The sequence below is a fragment of the Mya arenaria genome, chromosome 5 (genome assembly GCF_026914265.1).
Source record: "Mya arenaria isolate MELC-2E11 chromosome 5, ASM2691426v1".
Taxonomy (NCBI): Eukaryota; Metazoa; Mollusca; class Bivalvia; order Myida; family Myidae; genus Mya; species Mya arenaria.
This window is the reverse complement of record NC_069126.1, coordinates 49997671-50016753: the sequence shown is the minus strand read 5'-3', so window position 1 is coordinate 50016753 and position 19083 is coordinate 49997671. Positions and strand designations below refer to the sequence as shown.

Sequence of the window (19083 nt, the reverse complement as noted above, 5' to 3'; positions counted from 1 at the left end):
CTTCAGAATATGTACAAGTCGGTGCTATAAGCTCTTTAGAGCTTATGTTGTCCTGTTACACAATCCGACTTTGTAAATAAAATTTACTTGACTTGACTTGACTTCACATGGGGTTTATTCTATATATATATACATATAGGCTTAAATAAACAAAAATAATTTGTTTCTGGCCCCTGTGCTTGAGTTTGTGCACAGTGAATACGCCGCTCGTGAAATACAACCTTTTCTCTTTTTGGGTGGTCCCACCAGTCCGTGAAGGTCACTGTGTATGAGCTTTCAAGTGACACCATTGAAATTATAGTTGTATTTAACCTACATCCGATTTAGTCCTTCCTGTCACATGTCACATGATCTCCAAGATGGCGCATACAGCACAGAAGGGTAAACTAATAGCTGTCATCGGTGATGAGGTGAGTAAAACTATGGTCAACGTTTGAAGCCCTGTCGTAGTTTCAAGGCAGATAAATATTGCCCAGAAAAAAAGAGAGCTCAATGTGTAGCTAACAATGTATGGCCGTCAACGAGTCTTGACGGTTTTATGATTATGGCAGACTCGAGACGTCCACAAAGCTCGCAGACGCAGGCGGGCGTTGTGCGAAGAAGTCTCCCGCCACACTTATGAGATTATGTCTGTTGAAATTTATGAAATTATGTCTGTTGAAAATTAAATTTCTACGAATACATTAAACCTTGGACTAATAACAAACTGAAAAGGACTGGAAACGAGCCGATATGGCTGAAAATGTTGTTCTGCGCATCTGCATTGCTCACCACCCTCAAATGATGAATCATGAAAATATAACATGCCGATGAAAATTTTTATGATTCATCCATATTTTTTCAGATTAAAGCTTTAAAGGTGCACTCTCACAGATTTACCGTTTTAACAACTTTTTAGCCTGATTTTTCATTGAAAAATTGACCTTACGACAGCGGCTTCTAAGCCATGTCCCCTGATATCAAGGGAGCGAACTCTGTCTATGTCCGTCAAACAAATGAGGAAGTAATGGCGTCTCGCGTCGTTTCGCTTTCCGATATTCCTGACAAATTATCATAAATGTGACATTACAATGCGAAAAAAATAGAAGTCAAAGGAATTTGTAACTGGCTGCTACATCGGAAGGCTGGATATATCTTTAGAAAATGACGATATCTAACATTTACGGGGTGAAATCTATCCAAGTTAGAGAAAATCGGATAGCCGCTATGTTGTCAATATTGACATCGATACAAAGGAAAAGCGTGTGTGTGACGCATACTGTAAATGCAAACAAGGGTAAGTTTAACTTTTAATAACACCGGTCCTTCTTACAGTATTGTTGAAACAAAGATTAAATCATCGCACAATATGAGTAAATCATAAACGGCCCGAATGGGGAACCCGGAAGTGACATTAAATAACAGTTACATGCCAGCTATACAGTATAACCTTGTATTCTATAGTATGAGCAGAAATGGTTTATTGGGGTTATGCATAAAAAGTTTCAGTTCTAAGCTATTGAACACTCTCCCTTATGAATAATAATGTAATAATTGACAAGTGACAATCGTTGGTGATACCAATCTGTAACTTTTGCATTGCTCAAACATTCACATGCTTTGATTTTTGTTCTTACAGAAATTGTGGAACATGTTCACACACTGGCTGTAAAAGTAGACCTGGGAGGAAAAGTGCCCCCCGGTGTGGGGCTCGAACTCACAACCACCAGAACACTAGCCCGGCACTCTAACCAACTAAGCTGACCGGGCAGCTGGTTCTAACCCACACACACTATCCTCCCCCCATTTACCGGTTAAGGCTGGTGGAGGGTCTACTGCTATTTACTGCTAGTTTGCTGTGTGATTTATATATTAGGTCTTAATTTAAAGAATGCCAAAATAAGCCGATTCTGAGACAAAAAGTGTCAAACTAGAATTCTGTGAGAGTGCAACTTTAAGAATACTGTTAATCGAGTGTGCATGTGATCCGGACTCTGAACATTGGATGAACTATCATTAAATATTGTAGATTTACGTAAATGGCCCAAAATATAAGAATAACAATGAAAATATGTACATGTTTGACTTGTTCTTTATTCATAATAATAGTCTTTACAGCACATGTTTGGCAGAATCAAGTTCTTATGAACATAATAATTGATTTAAATGTACAATGAAATAAATTGTTTTATACAGAAAATAAGACCGATCTGTTCTCGTTTTGTTTTGGTGGCTCAAATATTTATCTGAGTTTTGGAGGAGGCCTAGCTGGTGTGAGCTGGTCAAATACAGTAGCTGCTTGAGGGTCAGGGTTTTCTTGATTGGATTTCCCGTCGACAAAGTGCTGATATGAAAATAAGAAATCTATGAAATGTGTCGGAATGACAGCTACAAAAGCCATTGTTTACATAGGAACCATACGGATATGAGATTCGGAAGCATGCGATGGTTCGGACAAAAATTTAGTTGTACGATATTTCCTGATTTACTTTGAAAGCAAAGCAGTTTATAAAAACTACATAACGGTATCAACAAAAATACCTCTATCTTGAATGAAATCAATCGTGTCCATGTTGAACCTGATATTAAATGGCCATTAATGCCGATTTGACAACACAAGCCAAAGCATAAATGTACGATGTTTATAGTTTAAAAATAGTAACACTTATTTAGGTCATGCACGGACAATTTCAGTATTAAATAAATTTTGAGTGGATTGAAATAAGTAGTTTTGTTCAAAAAAATACTTTTGTACAGACGTATAGATGTTTCGCCTTTGAACGATCTTTCAAAATTTCCAAGTTCAGCTGTTGATGAGGTCTTCCACAGAGTCTGATTCAGCACTTGCATTTTTCTAAATAACTCGCTGGTTTCGAATACGGAACGAATTGGAAGCCATCTTTAGTCGGCCTGGCTACCTTGTATCCGAATTACAAGTGCCATGACAACACCTTTTTACCATAATACTTAAAAAGGCGAGGAATTGCCAGCGCATGTATATGACGGACTCTGGTCAGTTTGACGGACAAAATGGCGGATAGCAACACGGCTTATCAGTCCTACATTCTGATTGGCTGATAGGACCTGTCAATCAAATCCTGTCGTAAGGTCAATTACAGGTTATAGAATGGCTAAAAGTTATGGTCTAGGTCAAGGTCACTGTTGCTAAAAATAAAAATATGGTTAATACTGAATAACACAAGTAAGGGTTGACATAGTGTGACCAAACTTGGTATATAGGTTTAAGTTTATGCAGAGCTTTCATTGGATTGGCTTTTAGGCCCCCTAGTGTCAAGGTCACTGTTAATTAAAATAGATTACTGTTTAAGTTATGGTTGACATACTGTGACCAAACTTGATATGTAGGAAGAGTTTATGGAGGACTTCCATGGGGTTGTGTTAGGGGCCAAGCTCTGTAACAAACAATAGAAGAGAGCAGCTGAAACTGAATCTCCTCTGCCAATCATTAAAAATCCAGTTTTGTCACATTGCGATTCTTGTTCACTTTTTAATTTTGATTGTTTTATTGCTTTTGACAGGCACATACATAGTTTTTGGAATGCTTTGGTCGTTATAGGTTTGGTTAAGCCTGTCTCACACAGAACACGGTTGGGCACACGGTTCCAATACGGTATACTCGGTTATACACGGGTTGACTGGTATGAGTATTAAGCTCCAACCGTGCCTGGGCATGAGTTAGTACGATTTAGACTCAAATGTAGCACGAGTATGTACGAACAAAGCACGGATATACTCGGTCAAGCAAGGTTTGTCACGGTTTGAACACGATTTGCAAACGATTTTCATACGATTATTGTACGGTTCCAAGTACTGTCTGTTACGGCCTAGTACAATTAAACACGACTTTTATTCGATTAACTGGACATTTACAGGGTTTACATACGGTCCCACCGACTTTTGTTCGAATTATCACACATTCGTGTATGTTTTGATATAAATTGACTCGTTTTGATGGCTTGGCTTGATAAATTTTCGAACTTTCAACAGAGAAGTTATAAAAATGGCAGATGACAGAATAAGGGAATTAGAAATCATGATAAGACTGATAGACATTGAGATTATTTTGGCCAGAAGGCATGAGGGGAGACAAGAACAAGCCAACAGAAGGAGAAGAAGAAGGAGGCAAGTTTGGACAAGAGAATGGCTCAACAGAAGGGTCATGTTTGGTCAATATGATACTCTGTTACATGAACTAGAATCTTCTATGGTGGGGATTCTTTTGGGGACCTTCTTCTTTGGAGGCATTATGTAGCAAGTACTCTGTTGTTTCAAGGTGGCAGCAGGTAGTTGTGTTTTCTGTTGTGTTCGAGTGCTGTATGATCATACACGAGCTTTGTACAGACGTAGAGACCGTGTCTGGTCGTACTTGACCATGTATAATTCGTACTTGAACCGTATTGGTCATATGGCAATCGTATGAAACCGTATTGGTCGTATGGCGATCGTATAAAACCGTGTGTACACTCGTGTGAATCGTACAGTGATCGTGTGACATTCGAGTGTTAATCCGGGTGTTGGATGGACTTGGGAACGGTTTCACACGATTCCATACGATTTATATACGATATTGACACGGTTGAGGTCACTCGTGGAGTGGACTTCATGTGCAGTTGTATATACGGTCTCGTACGGTCTCACACGGTCTTGTACGATCGCTAATACGATCATACACGGACATTGCACCCGTGCCAGTTTTTTAAAAGTCTTAAAAATCATACACGGCTTTCACGGATACACTCGAATGGCCCAAGTGTAACTCGGATAAGGCCACGGTTGGTTTGGTTGTATGTACGGTTTACACGGGTGGCCAACCGTATAAGCCGTGTGTTCTGTGTGAGACAGGCTTTAAAACACTATTTTTAATGAAACTTTTTCAATGTGTTTGTTGGGTGAAGGTTTGAGAATCTAAATCATGAATGCATTACTTTTTAATATACATGTTTATGCGGTTATATCAAAGCATATTTGATATTTTTGGCGGTGATAGGCTGGAAGTGAGTAGACACTGGTTTCATCAAGTGTCAAATTGTTCACTTAAAGCAGGTGAGTTATTTCATAAAGTAATTGACACATCCATTGATTGTGTATACGTTTATGTATGTCTCACTTCTGTGCAACAAAATAAGTATAATTGTGCACATAAAACACCAACAGCACTGTTGCCCCTGAAAGAATTCCAAGGGACCATGCAAAACATATGACTGTACGGATACAATGCCTTCATTACAGGAGAGGTTTGTGCATTTCCATTAATGTATGGCTATCTTTATTCAAGAAGATCTTAAATGGGGTGTTTTTAACGAAATCATATTTACTGAATAAATGATACAAGGGATTCACTTAGGATTTTTTTGTATTGTTTTAGGCTCGGGTTGCATATTTATGATTGAAACGACATAGTTTAACTTGAGAATTCCACCATGGACTATTTTCTTACAAGACGCTTTGGATAGACACTCTGTCTGAGGCGCCAGAAGAAAATTAGTATTGTGAAGGCAGGTGTTGAAACGGGAGGTAAGGTAGACATACGAGCCCCCCTATCAGACACATTTCTAAAATATTTCCATCCACATATTGTTATACTTTCGCAATTAATCACAAATATTGAAATAATAAGTTTAAGGCCACTCCTTTTTTATTTTTTGGTTTACAAGAATTTTGGGGGAATATGTCCACCGGGCGGTCGAAAAAAAAAGGAAAAAAGTCACAAAGCATACTCTTAAAGGGTAAAAATCAGAGAAAAACATAAAAACATTGAAAATTTATATCATTTACATGACATTTTAAATTTTTAAACTGCTATTAATGCATGTTTTAATACACTCAAAGTTTCAAAGTTCTAATTAAACACACAGTTTAAATTTTACATACTGTGCATATAAAACATCAATGAAATTGACTATAAAACATGTTTACATGTATAAACTATACTTTTTATCAAAGATACATTGAATATCACTCAGCAAGACATTTGTTAAGCTTCAAGGGTATGCTAAAGCAAAAGTGAATGCAGAGCACTTAAAAACTGAACAATATTAAATTGAAAAAAAGAGAAGGCAATTTTACGCATTAAAATACAAAAAAATTTGCACTGTATTAAAACAATACATAATATTTTTTAAACATTGTTTCAGTTATTTCAATATTGGAAAATGCCAATAAAGTGAAATAATTACCAATTTTGTAAATAAGGAAGTAACATTTTATGAAGACATTTGAGCTTTAACATTGTGAAAGCAATTCCTGAAAAACTAAAAACCAAACTAGACCTAGATCTGAGTTTTAATAACCTTTACCATGGTGGGTCCTAGTTGTGTGTAGGAATGGTGTCACCATTACGTCATATGTACTTCCGTTGTGTGGTAAATTCTCAATAAAAAAAAAATGTTCTTCTGATTCATAGACATGTTTTCACATGCTCAATACGCTGTAAATCAAAACTATCATTATTCCTGAAACTTTTATACCTTAAGTATCTATTCTTGCTTGATTTATCATTTAGAGTAGAGATTAAAGCATAAACCGCTGCCCTATAGTCGAAAGGTCATTTTGGAAGATCTGTCATGGCGGACGGTGCAATTTTTAGAGTTTGTCTTTCAAGTGGAGTGATTTTTCTTAGGAATAACTTGACCCCCCCTTTTTTATTGGCTTAAAGCTTGTACTTTAAGAATATATGTGGTTATCATAGCCTGCATTCGCTCAAAGTGCCTTTAAATGTTGTCTAAAAATTATAATTTTACATTGAATTATATAGGGAATAACAATGGTGGTGTGTAACCTGTAACCCGATCCATGCTTCGTTCGGATATTTTCGGACCGGGATATTTACCATGGGATGTTCACCAAATCCATTTCAAATTCAAATCTTGCAGCAAATTACCACATCAGTACATAAAAATCACATAACAAAATAATAAATCAAGCATGTGACTTAACTTTATGTACCAATGATAGTAACAGAGAAATCCATAATTATGTATCGGATATTTTCATCTTCTCCCAATTCCGCCATTTTGTGTATACATGAGTTCACAGGGCATCTATACTTCATGCTTGTTTATTTTTACATTTTAAAGAGTATTCCTTGGTTACAACAACAAATCTCATTTACAGTGAAATATCAAGTTCATTACCAATTGAAATGGACTTATTCAAAATAGTTTTCCGTGTTGTTTTATCTAAATGTTTTGCACACAACTCCTGGCATTAGTATTAAAATGTCATTGAGACATGTGTTCAACTCTTTCATTGTTTTTACTCTACTATTAACCCAAACATGAATAAACATGTAATCTAGAATAAACACACGCTTTACATTAACTCAATAACAAGTATTTCCAAACCATTTTGTGATTTCAAATCCATAAACACCATCGACCGAACTTGTGAAACTAGGTCACCGGTGTCAACTTAGAAATTTTACTTTCTATTTCACCACTCACACTTAGTGCACTGTTATTTGATATTTAACCATAAAATGTTATAAAAAAAAATTCTCACACATAATTTACAGATATTTGTGTCTACTAATTCGTTGGCAGCCGCTGACAATTTTATTTTTTATCTATAAACAACAATATTTTCATGACCTAAATTGGCGGGTAATAACAACAATCACGTGACAGTTATTGTTTGTGTCGGCTGTTAAATTTGCCAATGTTTATTGCTATTGTTATTTTAACAACTCCTGCATATTTTAATTAATTATTTCATACAAAGAATGACTGCTATCGTCAATTCCGCCTTTGCCATCGGCGCTGCCATAACAGTTGACTGGCTCACATGCTATCACTATAAATTGGCAAATACGGCCACGGAACAACAAACCAGTCGAGATCTACTGCATTCGTACTCTTATCTGAGCGTTTTTCTTTCGTTTCGCACCAAAATCAATACGGTCGGGAAAATAATTTTGAAATAATAGTGAAAATCATTTTTTATTTTTTTGTACTTTTCGGTTTATTTTTTTGTACTTTTCGGAAAATTACACCCGCCGGTTTTGTAAACCAATTTATATAAAAGTAGTGGCCTAACCAGCTGTATTTTATTGAAATTCAGTACCATATTATACTGTGTATAGGACGCTTGCATAGATGGAATGCTGGCAAAAAATATGTTCACAATCGGGTAAAAAAACCTACATACAATAGATTGAACGCAGTGTAAAAATCAGCTGCTACCATATATTTTTTTATTGAATCGTTAAAATTACAATGGTTATTAAATAGTACAGCACATGCAACTATATTATTTTGGAAAATGTCAGTGTCATTATCAATATCTGCGATGCCTTTCAACTCTTCCACAGGTTTTAAAATTTTCATGCGCTTATGAACAGGCCATGTATTCAAATAAACAAACTGGTGTGAAGCATGCATCAGCTGTAAAGATGCCATCCTGAAAGCTGCTTCTTGAGCACTCATCCTGCGGTGTTTTAAAACGCATAGGCCAATCTTCATAAGTCTTGAATTATTGGGGATTGTAGGACTACTGTCTAGTACATCATGAATTAAAGTGCCAAGAGCATTTTTTAAATCGTCCGGTTCAGCTGCACCCTTTGCATTTTGAATGATTTGTATATCCATGTTTACCCTCCAGTGGTCAAGTATCACAGGATTGTAGTCATTTATGAAAGTACTAGCTGCATCCCTTCTGGTGACATAAAACTTCCCCTTGCTTTTTGAGTTAACATCTATGTTTCTAAGTAATCGTGTATTGGAACTACACTTCCTAGGGAAACCAAATCGGCATTGTACTGGTCTACTAGAACAGTAAGCAGAGTGATGATGTGTTTGCAACTTGTGAACCAAATAGTAAAACGCAGGGCCAGTATTTCTGTCAGGTAAAATGGATGACACACATTTATCAATAAATGCTGTGACCTGCTTAGCATTTGTTTCATTTATTACATGTGGAATATTTGAAACCCATAAAAACATATGAATGTGGGGACTGCCTCTATTTTGAAACTCTAACCTGGCAAAATAGTCAATTACATCCCCAAGAGGTTTCATTTTACCTAAAATGACATGTTTCAACAAAGCACGAAAACTCCTTTCAAAATGTGTGGCAGTTAGGACAAGGATCATTGCGCATAGATGTGAAAAATGACTTTCCAAATGCATCTGCGAAACTAATTCCATCCAAAGTCATACCCAACTCTGGCCAATGCAGGTCATCTCCTGAAAGTGTCATAAACAATGTAGGTGGTCCCTGAAACACGTAAAAGCTGCATGGAAGTCATACAACATGTTCTTAAAATATGCCACTGTTCTTTTTATTTTTTTCATGAACATGTAAGAGTTTTCTAGAATGGTGGACTTCATTTGCATTTCTTATGCGACTAGCACTGACAGGCTCAGAATTAATGCCATTGGAATGCATAATTTTCATGCATATGTTTACAGCTGATTTCAAGCTAGTGCAGTATGCAAGAGATATGTTATATCCTTTCTGAATCGAGTATCAATATTATACAAATGGGCATGAAAATACATAATAGGGTTAACCTTCACTGGCCTTTGAACATGGAAACCATTACAGCCGAATGGGAAAAGCCACGGAAATATCATTATTTCACCGGACTCAACCTGTAAAATATAAACTGGTGCTTGCAAATTTGGGCCTAAATTTACATGCTGCTCTCCAACAACAGATCTGACAACACAGTCACGAGAAAGATTGACAGGAATCAAGACATTCTCTTCAGAGTTATCAGAGACATTATGTTCACAGAAAGAATTCCAAGATGAGTCATTAGGTGAAAAAAATATGTCAACATCAGAATATAATGGATTATTTTGTTTTAGCCACAACAATGCTTTACGAATCTTACTTATAGATACTCGATGGCACCAATTTTCAGCAGTAATTGAACAGTTCTTTTCAAAACCAACCATGACATGAGACACATTTATAGAATTCAATGGTAACTTCGATATAATTTCATTAGTCTGTGCAGGAACATTCAACACCAAACCTTTCTCTGCATACGGGCCACCAGGCAATAAAATGACTGACATTAAGATATTGATTTTTGAAACCAAACGTTTCTCTAAATTTGTCAAACCAATAAGTTCCATAGGCATATCACCAGGGTTTAAACAATTGGAATTGTAAGAAATACCAGGCAGTTTATTTTTCACTGTGGAAGAATGGGATGTGCAGCAAAGATTACAAGGCAATTCCAACTTGATGTTGGCAAATCATTATGCGATAAATATCGAGCCTCGTTTATACTTTCGACTATGGTAGAATACAAAGCATTTCCCTCATTCAGTATACCGTCTACATTGACAGCCATTAATGAGGACATGTGGTTGTGTTTGTAACTAAAAAAGCCAATAATGCAACCAGAGCCATAGCGGTACATTGCATGCCATTGTATGGAGAAAACAAAGTTTGCCCTTGGTAAAAATGTCCTGAAACACCTCTTACCATAGTGAGTTTTCTTGCGTTTTCTTTCCCCGCAAAAAGATGGAGATCCTGAATCGTTGTGTCACGTGAAAAATATTGATACCCAATTGGCTCAATAAAGTCATGTTACAATATATAAAATACCCAATATGCTCAATTACGTCATGTGACAATATATATAATTGTTAACATTCCAGATAAACACGGACATAGCTGAACTAAGACGGTTTTATCAACTTTCTAGATCGTAGTTACTCGGTCGTCTCCGGCATGCGTAAATTATTTAGACTGGTACCTTGCATTATCACCGATAAAGTTATTGGTGTCGGGTCGATTCAGCCGAGATATCATTTCGGCCTGATCCTTTTTGGCCTTCTTTTATTCATTAATAAATGTTTGTTTTAAATCGTGTGAATTACGCTTTGAACTTTCATTTTATATCAGTTACAATGTAAATTTAAATTGTGTTAATTTCGTTATTGCGACTATTATATATATCATTTAAATTTAAAATAGTCAATTAATGTCATGTTAAGGCACTTATATTTGTTATCAAATGCATAATTTAAACATAATTATTCACAATATGTAAATGTAAACTGTAAATTCTCACATGCTTATTTACTACCAAAGCGTGTAAAATAACAAACTCATATGACCGGCGACTAGTCAATACAAAAACAGAGAGAATAACTTTTTTGAATTTCCTGTTTTAAACATTAGGCTTATTTGTTTTATATTACGTTTTTTTAAGTTTTACACGCATCAAAACGGTTATTGACGACAAATTTTAAGTAAAGTTGAATAAGAGTTGATATCATTAACAAATTTTCTTTTTGTTCATAACTAAAATTTATCCGTATACACTTCCCCATTGACAATTGCAAACATGTATTCCTATAGACACGGCCTTCAGGCCAAGTTTAATAAGAACTATTCTTATGTTGGTCACCATTTTGTAAATTTTGGAGAATTTTAAAAGCAACAGGCGTATAATTGTATGTAAATCCTACCAAATGTTATCAACCAAAACTGAACACAGGACCCTTGGTCTAACCCACTTTCTTCTGTGCAACCTTATACCAGTCTTCAAACTATCAGGATCATATACATCTGAAATAACATCCAACCTTTCGACATTTGAAAGCTGGCGGCGTTTATATGGGTTGAAACCCTTTTTGGAATAGTCTTGGAATGTTTGACAGCCTGTGGGTTTCAGCATGTTGACTATGACTGCTCAGTCAAAGTTCCACTTAAATGCATTCACATGAGGTTGTTCATAAATGGGTTGATGCTCTAGGCAAAATACCAGATCAGATACAAAGTCTACCCAATCTGAGGCTTTCAAAATGGTGACAAAGAAGGAGGGAAGGTAGAGTTCTTATGAGCAATGAATTCTTCAAGGTTTCTGTCACGTACTTGACATGAAACATACAGTTTATAAAAAGAGGGAATAATCCTGTTTAAGGTACCAATCTGCTGCTTTTCTTTTGATACCTGTTTGGGAGTTTGTCTACTGGAGAGAGGAAATTTGTTTTGTTTAATAGAACTACTCAGCAGTGTGTCAATCTTTTATAACCGCTCAGCTACAAATGAGTTGTACTGGCCCTTTGCAACCTGTTCGATGCCCTCACAGTTTCAGCAATTCTTGAATCTACAATATTCCTACTATCTAAGACCAAAAGATCTCCAGAGTGGTCATTTAATGGGCTTCCCATAATTGCAATGGTATCTGTCAATGAAAGAACATGTGTTGCAAACCTATTTTGAGCTAAGCTAATTGGTTCATGGTGGCGAATATCAGGACGTTTACTTTGCTCCTGTTTTAATTGATTGATGGGGGATTGAAGTTCTTGCACAACTCTTGCTAGTTCAGGGCCAGAAACCATCCAGCACAGCAGCTGATTGGCATTTTCAGTGAGCCCTACAACTCCACCATCACCTTTGATGAGTTTATTATTTTGTTCATGTGCACGGTCAAGTGCAATTTCCGAGAATGATCGCTGAGTTTTGTGAACAACAAACTTGCCTTGTGCAAACTGGGTGGCAACATCCAGGTTTTTTGGTTCAAGGACAACCATGTCACATATGTGCAAGGGCAGCCAACAAGCATAATTTGGATGGTCAAGAGCAAAAACACTGGGCAAGCAACACGAGAGCATCCTTGTACAACGCCAAACTACCTTTACGCAATGATTCCACAAGCAGCATGACAGTAATTCCAAACCTGAGTGTGATAGACCAAAACAGAAAGGACGTAGAAACACTTTCTGTTTGAGATCTCCAACTTTTCTCTGGTTTCCTGACAAATAGCGCCCAGTTTGTGCCATTTAGCCTTATGTTTTAGATGGGTTTCTGGCATGCCTTCACCACCATCTAACATTAACAAGCTTATATCAACTGACATTGGAAGGCATCTCAAATCATCAAACGTCATGTCTTCTACCAATGATATATAGCCAATGTTATTGTTCAACTGTAAAGTAGTTGGACTAGTAAGCCCTTCAGAAGTGTTGCTTTTGCACAAAATACATTTTGACCAATTAATTGGTTTGGCCATTGTCCGAAGCTTGAAAACATATGGACTAGAATTCAGCCATGTTTCTTGTGTTAGTATCTGTAAACTAAATGAAAACAAGTCTACATGATGTAGCACTACAAAAAAGTTGGTCGCTATATTTTGGGTTCATGTTGAAAAATCAAAAGATAGAATTTCTAAATACTGTATGTGGGTGGTTTTCAAAATAATGAGGCAAAAGTGTGACATAGGGGTTGAAAATTCAAACCCAGTTTTCATGATTGTCACCTATTTTACATGAAAGTAAATACCTCAAATTACACAGAAACAACTTTGGGAAAGTATCAGGAAATACAAATAAAAATATATTTTGACCTTAAATCCAAATGTTGCGAACATTTCTTACAGTATGGTTGATTTATAAAAGTGTCTTATGACAAGAACCTGGAATAAATCATATGCTTTTTCTGAATTATATAATTAGTAATTGGTACCTGTGTGTAGTCATGTGCATAATAACTCAGTTGTTTTAGAAAAATAAAAAAATCAACACATTTTGTCTAAATTTGAAACCAAAAATAAATTGTTACCTCACAAAGTTTTTGCTGTAATTAAAACAAGAGGGCCAAATGGCCCTGAATCGCTCACCTGTCATATATTGCACATTCTTCCATTATATACAAATATTGAAAACCTAAGCCTATGAACACGGGGCGTGGCCAATTTTGACCCCAGGGCTAAAGTTTGAACAATCTTAATAGTGGTCCGATAAACAATGCTTCATACCAAAATCTAAGGCCTTCGCCTTTTGGTTTCGGAGAAGAAGATTTTATAAGTTTTCATCATATACATATATAAGGAAATCCATGACCGCCCGGGTGGGGCCATTTTTTGACCCCAGGGGCAAAGATTGAACAATATTGGTACAAGTCAACTAGATGATATATCATGCCAAATATCTAAGCTCTTGTCACTACTTGATTTTACGTGTGTATCTATATATGTATATTTGTTATTAATTGTTGTATGTGGCCCATATTGAAAATTGGTATGTGTACTAAATATGTTATCCAGTTTAAATTAAGACGTTACTTGTCTTTGTGAGTTCGGAGAAGATTTTTTTAAGTTTTCACTATAACACATATAGAGAAAACCCATCAGCCCCGGGGTGTGGCCAATTTTGACCCCAGGTCCATAATTTGAACAAACTTTGTAGAGGTCCACTAGACGATGAATCATGCCAAATATCTAAGCTCTAAGCCACGTAAGTTCAGGAGATGATTTTTGAACTTTTCACTACAAACATATAGAGAAAACCCATGACCCTCCAAGGGGGCGGGGCCAATTTTGACCCCAAGGCCATAATTTGAACAATCTTTGTAGAGGTCCACTAGACGATGAATCATGCCAAATATCTAAGCTCTAGTCCAAGTAAGTTCAAAGGAGAAGATTTTTGAAGTTTTCACTATAAACATATAGAGAATACCCTAACCCCCTCGGGCGGGGCCAATTTTGACCCCAAGGCCATAATTTGAACAATCTTTGTAGAGGTCCACTAGACGATGAATCAAGCCAAATATCTAAGCTCTAAGCAACGTAAGTTCAGATGAGATTTTTGATTTTTTAAACAAATAGAGAAAACCCATGACCACCCAGGGGTGGGGCCAATTTTGCCCCCAGGGCCATAATTTGAACAATCTTTGTAGAGGTCCACTAGACGATGAATCATGCCAAATATCTAAGCTCTAGTCCAAGTAAGTTCAGAGGAGAAGATTTTTGAAGTTTTAACTATAAACATATCAAGTATACCCATGACCCCCCGGGGCGGGGCCAATTTTGACCCCAAGGCCATAATTTGAACAATCTTTGTAGAGGTCCACTAGACAATGAATCATGCCAAATATCTAAGCTCTAGTCCAAGTAAGTTAAGAGGAGAAGATTTTTGAAGTTTTAACTATAAACATATAGAGAAAACCCATGACCCCCCGGGGCGGGGCCAATTTTGACCCCAAGGCCATAATTTGAACAATGTTAGTAAAGGTCCACTAGACGATGAATCATGCCAAATATCTAAGCTCTAGTCCAAGTAAGTTAAGAGGAGAAGATTTTTGAAGTTTTAACTATAAACATATAGAGAAAACCCATGACCCCCCGGGGCGGGGCCAATTTTGACCCCAAGGCCATAATTTGAACAATGTTAGTAAAGGTCCACTAGACGATGAATCATGCCAAATATCTGAGCTCTAGTCCAAGTAAGTTCAGAGGAGAAGATTTTTGAAGTTTTAACTATAAACATATCAAGTATACCCATGATCCCCAGGGGCGGGGCCAATTTTGACCCCAAGGCCATAATTTGAACAATCTTTGTAGAGGTCCACTAGACAATGAATCATGCCAAATATCTAAGCTCTAGTCCAAGTAAGTTAAGAGGAGAAGATTTTTGAAGTTTTAACTATAAACATATAGAGAAAACCCATGACCCCCCGGGGCGGGGCCAATTTTGACCCCAAGGCCATAATTTGAACAATGTTAGTAAAGGTCCACTAGACGATGAATCATGCCAAATATCTAAGCTCTAGTCCAAGTAAGTTAAGAGGAGAAGATTTTTGAAGTTTTAACTATAAACATATAGAGAAAACCCATGACCCCCCGGGGCGGGGCCAATTTTGACCCCAAGGCCATAATTTGAACAATGTTAGTAAAGGTCCACTAGACGATGAATCATGCCAAATATCTGAGCTCTAGTCCAAGTAAGTTCAGAGGAGAAGATTTTTGAAGTTTTAACTATAAACATATCAAGTATACCCATGATCCCCAGGGGCGGGGCCAATTTTGACCCCAAGGCCATAATTTGAACAATCTTTGTAGAGGTCCACTAGACAATGAATCATGCCAAATATCTAAGCTCTAGTCCAAGTAAGTTAAGAGGAGAAGATTTTTGAAGTTTTAACTATAAACATATAGAGAAAACCCATGACCCCCCGGGGCGGGGCCAATTTTGACCCCAAGGCCATAATTTGAACAATGTTAGTAAAGGTCCACTAGACGATGAATCATGCCAAATATCTAAGCTCTAGTCCAAGTAAGTTCAGAGGAGAAGATTTTTGAAGTTTTAACTATAAACATATAGAGAATACCCATGACCCCCCGGGGCGGGGCCAATTTTGACCCCAAGGCCATAATTTGAACAATCTTAGTAAAGGTCCACTAGACGATAAATCATGCCATATATCTGAGCTCTAGTCCAAGTAAGTTCAGAGGAGAAGATTTTTGAAGTTTTAACTATAAACATATCAAGTATACCCATGATCCCCAGGGGCGGGGCCAATTTTGACCCCAAGGCCATAATTTGAACAATCTTTGTAGAGGTCCACTAGACAATGAATCATGCCAAATATCTAAGCTCTAGTCCAAGTAAGTTAAGAGGAGAAGATTTTTGAAGTTTTAACTATAAACATATAGAGAAAACCCATGACCCCCCGGGGCGGGGCCAATTTTGACCCCAAGGCCATAATTTGAACAATGTTAGTAAAGGTCCACTAGACGATGAATCATGCCAAATATCTAAGCTCTAGTCCAAGTAAGTTCAGAGGAGAAGATTTTTGAAGTTTTAACTATAAACATATAGAGCATACCCATTACCCCCCGGATCGGGGCCAATTTTGACCCCAGGGCCATAATTTGAACAAACTTTGTAGAGGTCCACTAGACGATGAATCATGACAAATATCTAAGCTCTAGGCCAAGTAAGTTTAGAGGAGAAGATTTTTTAAGTTTTCACTATAAACATATAAAGAACACCCATGACCCCCCGGGGCGGGGCCAATTTTGACCCAAGGGCCATAATTTGAACAATCTTGGTAGAGGACCATTTGGTGATCCTACCTACCATATATCAACGGCCTAAGCCTTGTGGTTTGGGAGAAGAAGATTTTTAGTTTTTCCTTTCCGTTGCCATGGCAACCAGAGTTCTGCATGGAATTCAATTCTTTGAACAATTTTCAAAGGGGACCACCCAAGGAACATTCCTGTGAAGTTTGGATGAAATTGGCTATTACTTTATGAGGAGATGTCGTTTAAAGTTAAAGTTTACAGACGGACGCCGGACAAATTGTGATCACAAAAGCTCACCTTGTCACTGTGTGACAGGTGAGCTAACAAGACTAATAATTTGCTTGCATTATTCATTGTAAGCAGCTTTTTTTTTAAATCAGTTTTGCTTGATTTTTCCCCCAAGATATAACTGAATGGTTTAGTTATTAAACCTTTGATCACCAATAAGAAAGAAGAAACTGGGAAAATGTCAGGCTATCAGACAATAATGGAACATTCAGGTTAACACAGATTTGCTAAAGGATAAAACCTTCATCCTGCCATAAAAAAATGTCTGATGCAGAAATCACGCCAGGATGTTACACTTCATGTTGACCTAGTGACCTAGTTATTGACTGCGGATGACCCAATATCGAACTTGACCTAGATTTTATAGAGATGATCATTCTGGCCAAGTTGCATTGAGATTAGGCTAAAATTGTGACCTCTAATGTGTTCACAAGGTATTTCTACTAATTGACCTACTGACCTAGTTTTTGACCCCAGATGACCCAATATCGAACTTGACCTAGATTTCATAGAGATGATCAGTCTGACCAAGTTTCATAAAGATTAGGTCAAAATTGTGACCTCTGTTGTGTTCACAAGGTTTTTCTAATAATTGACCTAGTGACCTAGTTATTATCTGCGGATGACCCAATATCGAACTTGACCTAGATTTTATAGAGATGATTATTCTGACCAACTTGCATTGAGATTAGGCTAAAATTGTGACCTCTATTGTGTTCACAAGGTTTTTGTACTAATTGACCTAGTGACCTAGTTGTTGACCGCGGATGACCCAATATCGAACTTGACCTATATTTTATAGAGATGATCATTCTGACCAAGTTGCATTGAGATTAGGCTAAAATTGTGACCTCTATTGTGTTCACAAGGTTTTTCTACTAATTGACCTAGTGACCTAGTTTTTGACCTGGGTTGACCCAATATGGAACTTGACCTAGCTTATGTTAAGATGATCATTCTGACCAAGTTTCATTAAGATAAGGCTAAAATTGTGACCTCTATTTTGTTCACAAGGTTTTTCTAATAATTGACCTAGTGACCTAGTTATTGACTGCGTATGACCCAATATCGAACTTGACCCAGATTTTATAGAGATGATCATTCTGACCAAGTTGCATTAAGATTAGCCTAAAATTGGGACCTCTATTGTGTTCACAAGGTTTTTGTACTAATTGACCTAGTGACCTAGTTATTGACCGCGGATGACCCAATATCGAACTTGACCTAGATTTTATAGAGATGATCATTCTGACCAAGTTGCATTGAGATTAGGCTAAAATTGTGACCTCTATTGTGTTCACAAGGTTTTTGTACTAATTGACCTAGTGACCTAGTTATTGACCGTGAATGACCAAATATCAAACTTGACCTACATTTTACAGCGATGATCATTCTGACCAATTTGCATTGAGATTAGGCTAAAATTGTGACCTCTATTGTGTTCACAAGGTTTTTCTACTAATTGACCTAGTGACCTAGTTATTGACCGCGGATGACCCAATATCGAACTTGACCTAGATTTTATAGAGATTATCATTCTGACCAAGTTGCATTGAGATTAGGCTAAAATTGTGACCTCTAATGTGTTCACAAGGTATTTCTACTAATTGACCTACTGACCTAGTTTTTGACCCCAGATGACCCAATATCGAACTTGACCTAGATTTCATAGAGATGATCAGTCTGACCAAGTTTCATAAAGATTAGGTCAAAATTGTGACCTCTGTTGTGTTCACAAGGTTTTTCTTATAATTGACCTAGTGACCTAGTTATTGACTGCGGATGACCCAATATCGAAGTTGACCTAGATTTTATAGAGATGATTATTCTGACCAAGTTGCATTGAGATTAGGCTAAAATTGTGACCTCTATTGTGTTCACAAGGTTTTTGTACTAATTGACCTAGTTGTTGACCGCGGATGACCCAATATCGAACTTGACCTACATTTTATAGAGATGATCATTCTGACCAAGTTGCATTGAGATTAGGCTAAAATTGTGACCTCTATTGTGTTCACAAGGTTTTT

The 19083-nt window shown here is 37.0% G+C and overlaps 1 protein-coding gene across 1 annotated transcript in view; it reads left to right on the top strand.

The window, feature by feature from the left end:
* Positions 1-325: 325 nt before the first annotated feature.
* Positions 326-19083, top strand: part of LOC128234171 (V-type proton ATPase subunit F-like) — a 62693-nt gene continuing 43935 nt past the window's right edge. The window contains exon 1 of the mRNA XM_052948211.1: positions 326-410. Coding sequence (XP_052804171.1) covers positions 348-410 — 63 coding nt within the window. The 5' untranslated portion in view covers positions 326-347. The remainder of the gene's footprint in view (positions 411-19083) is intronic.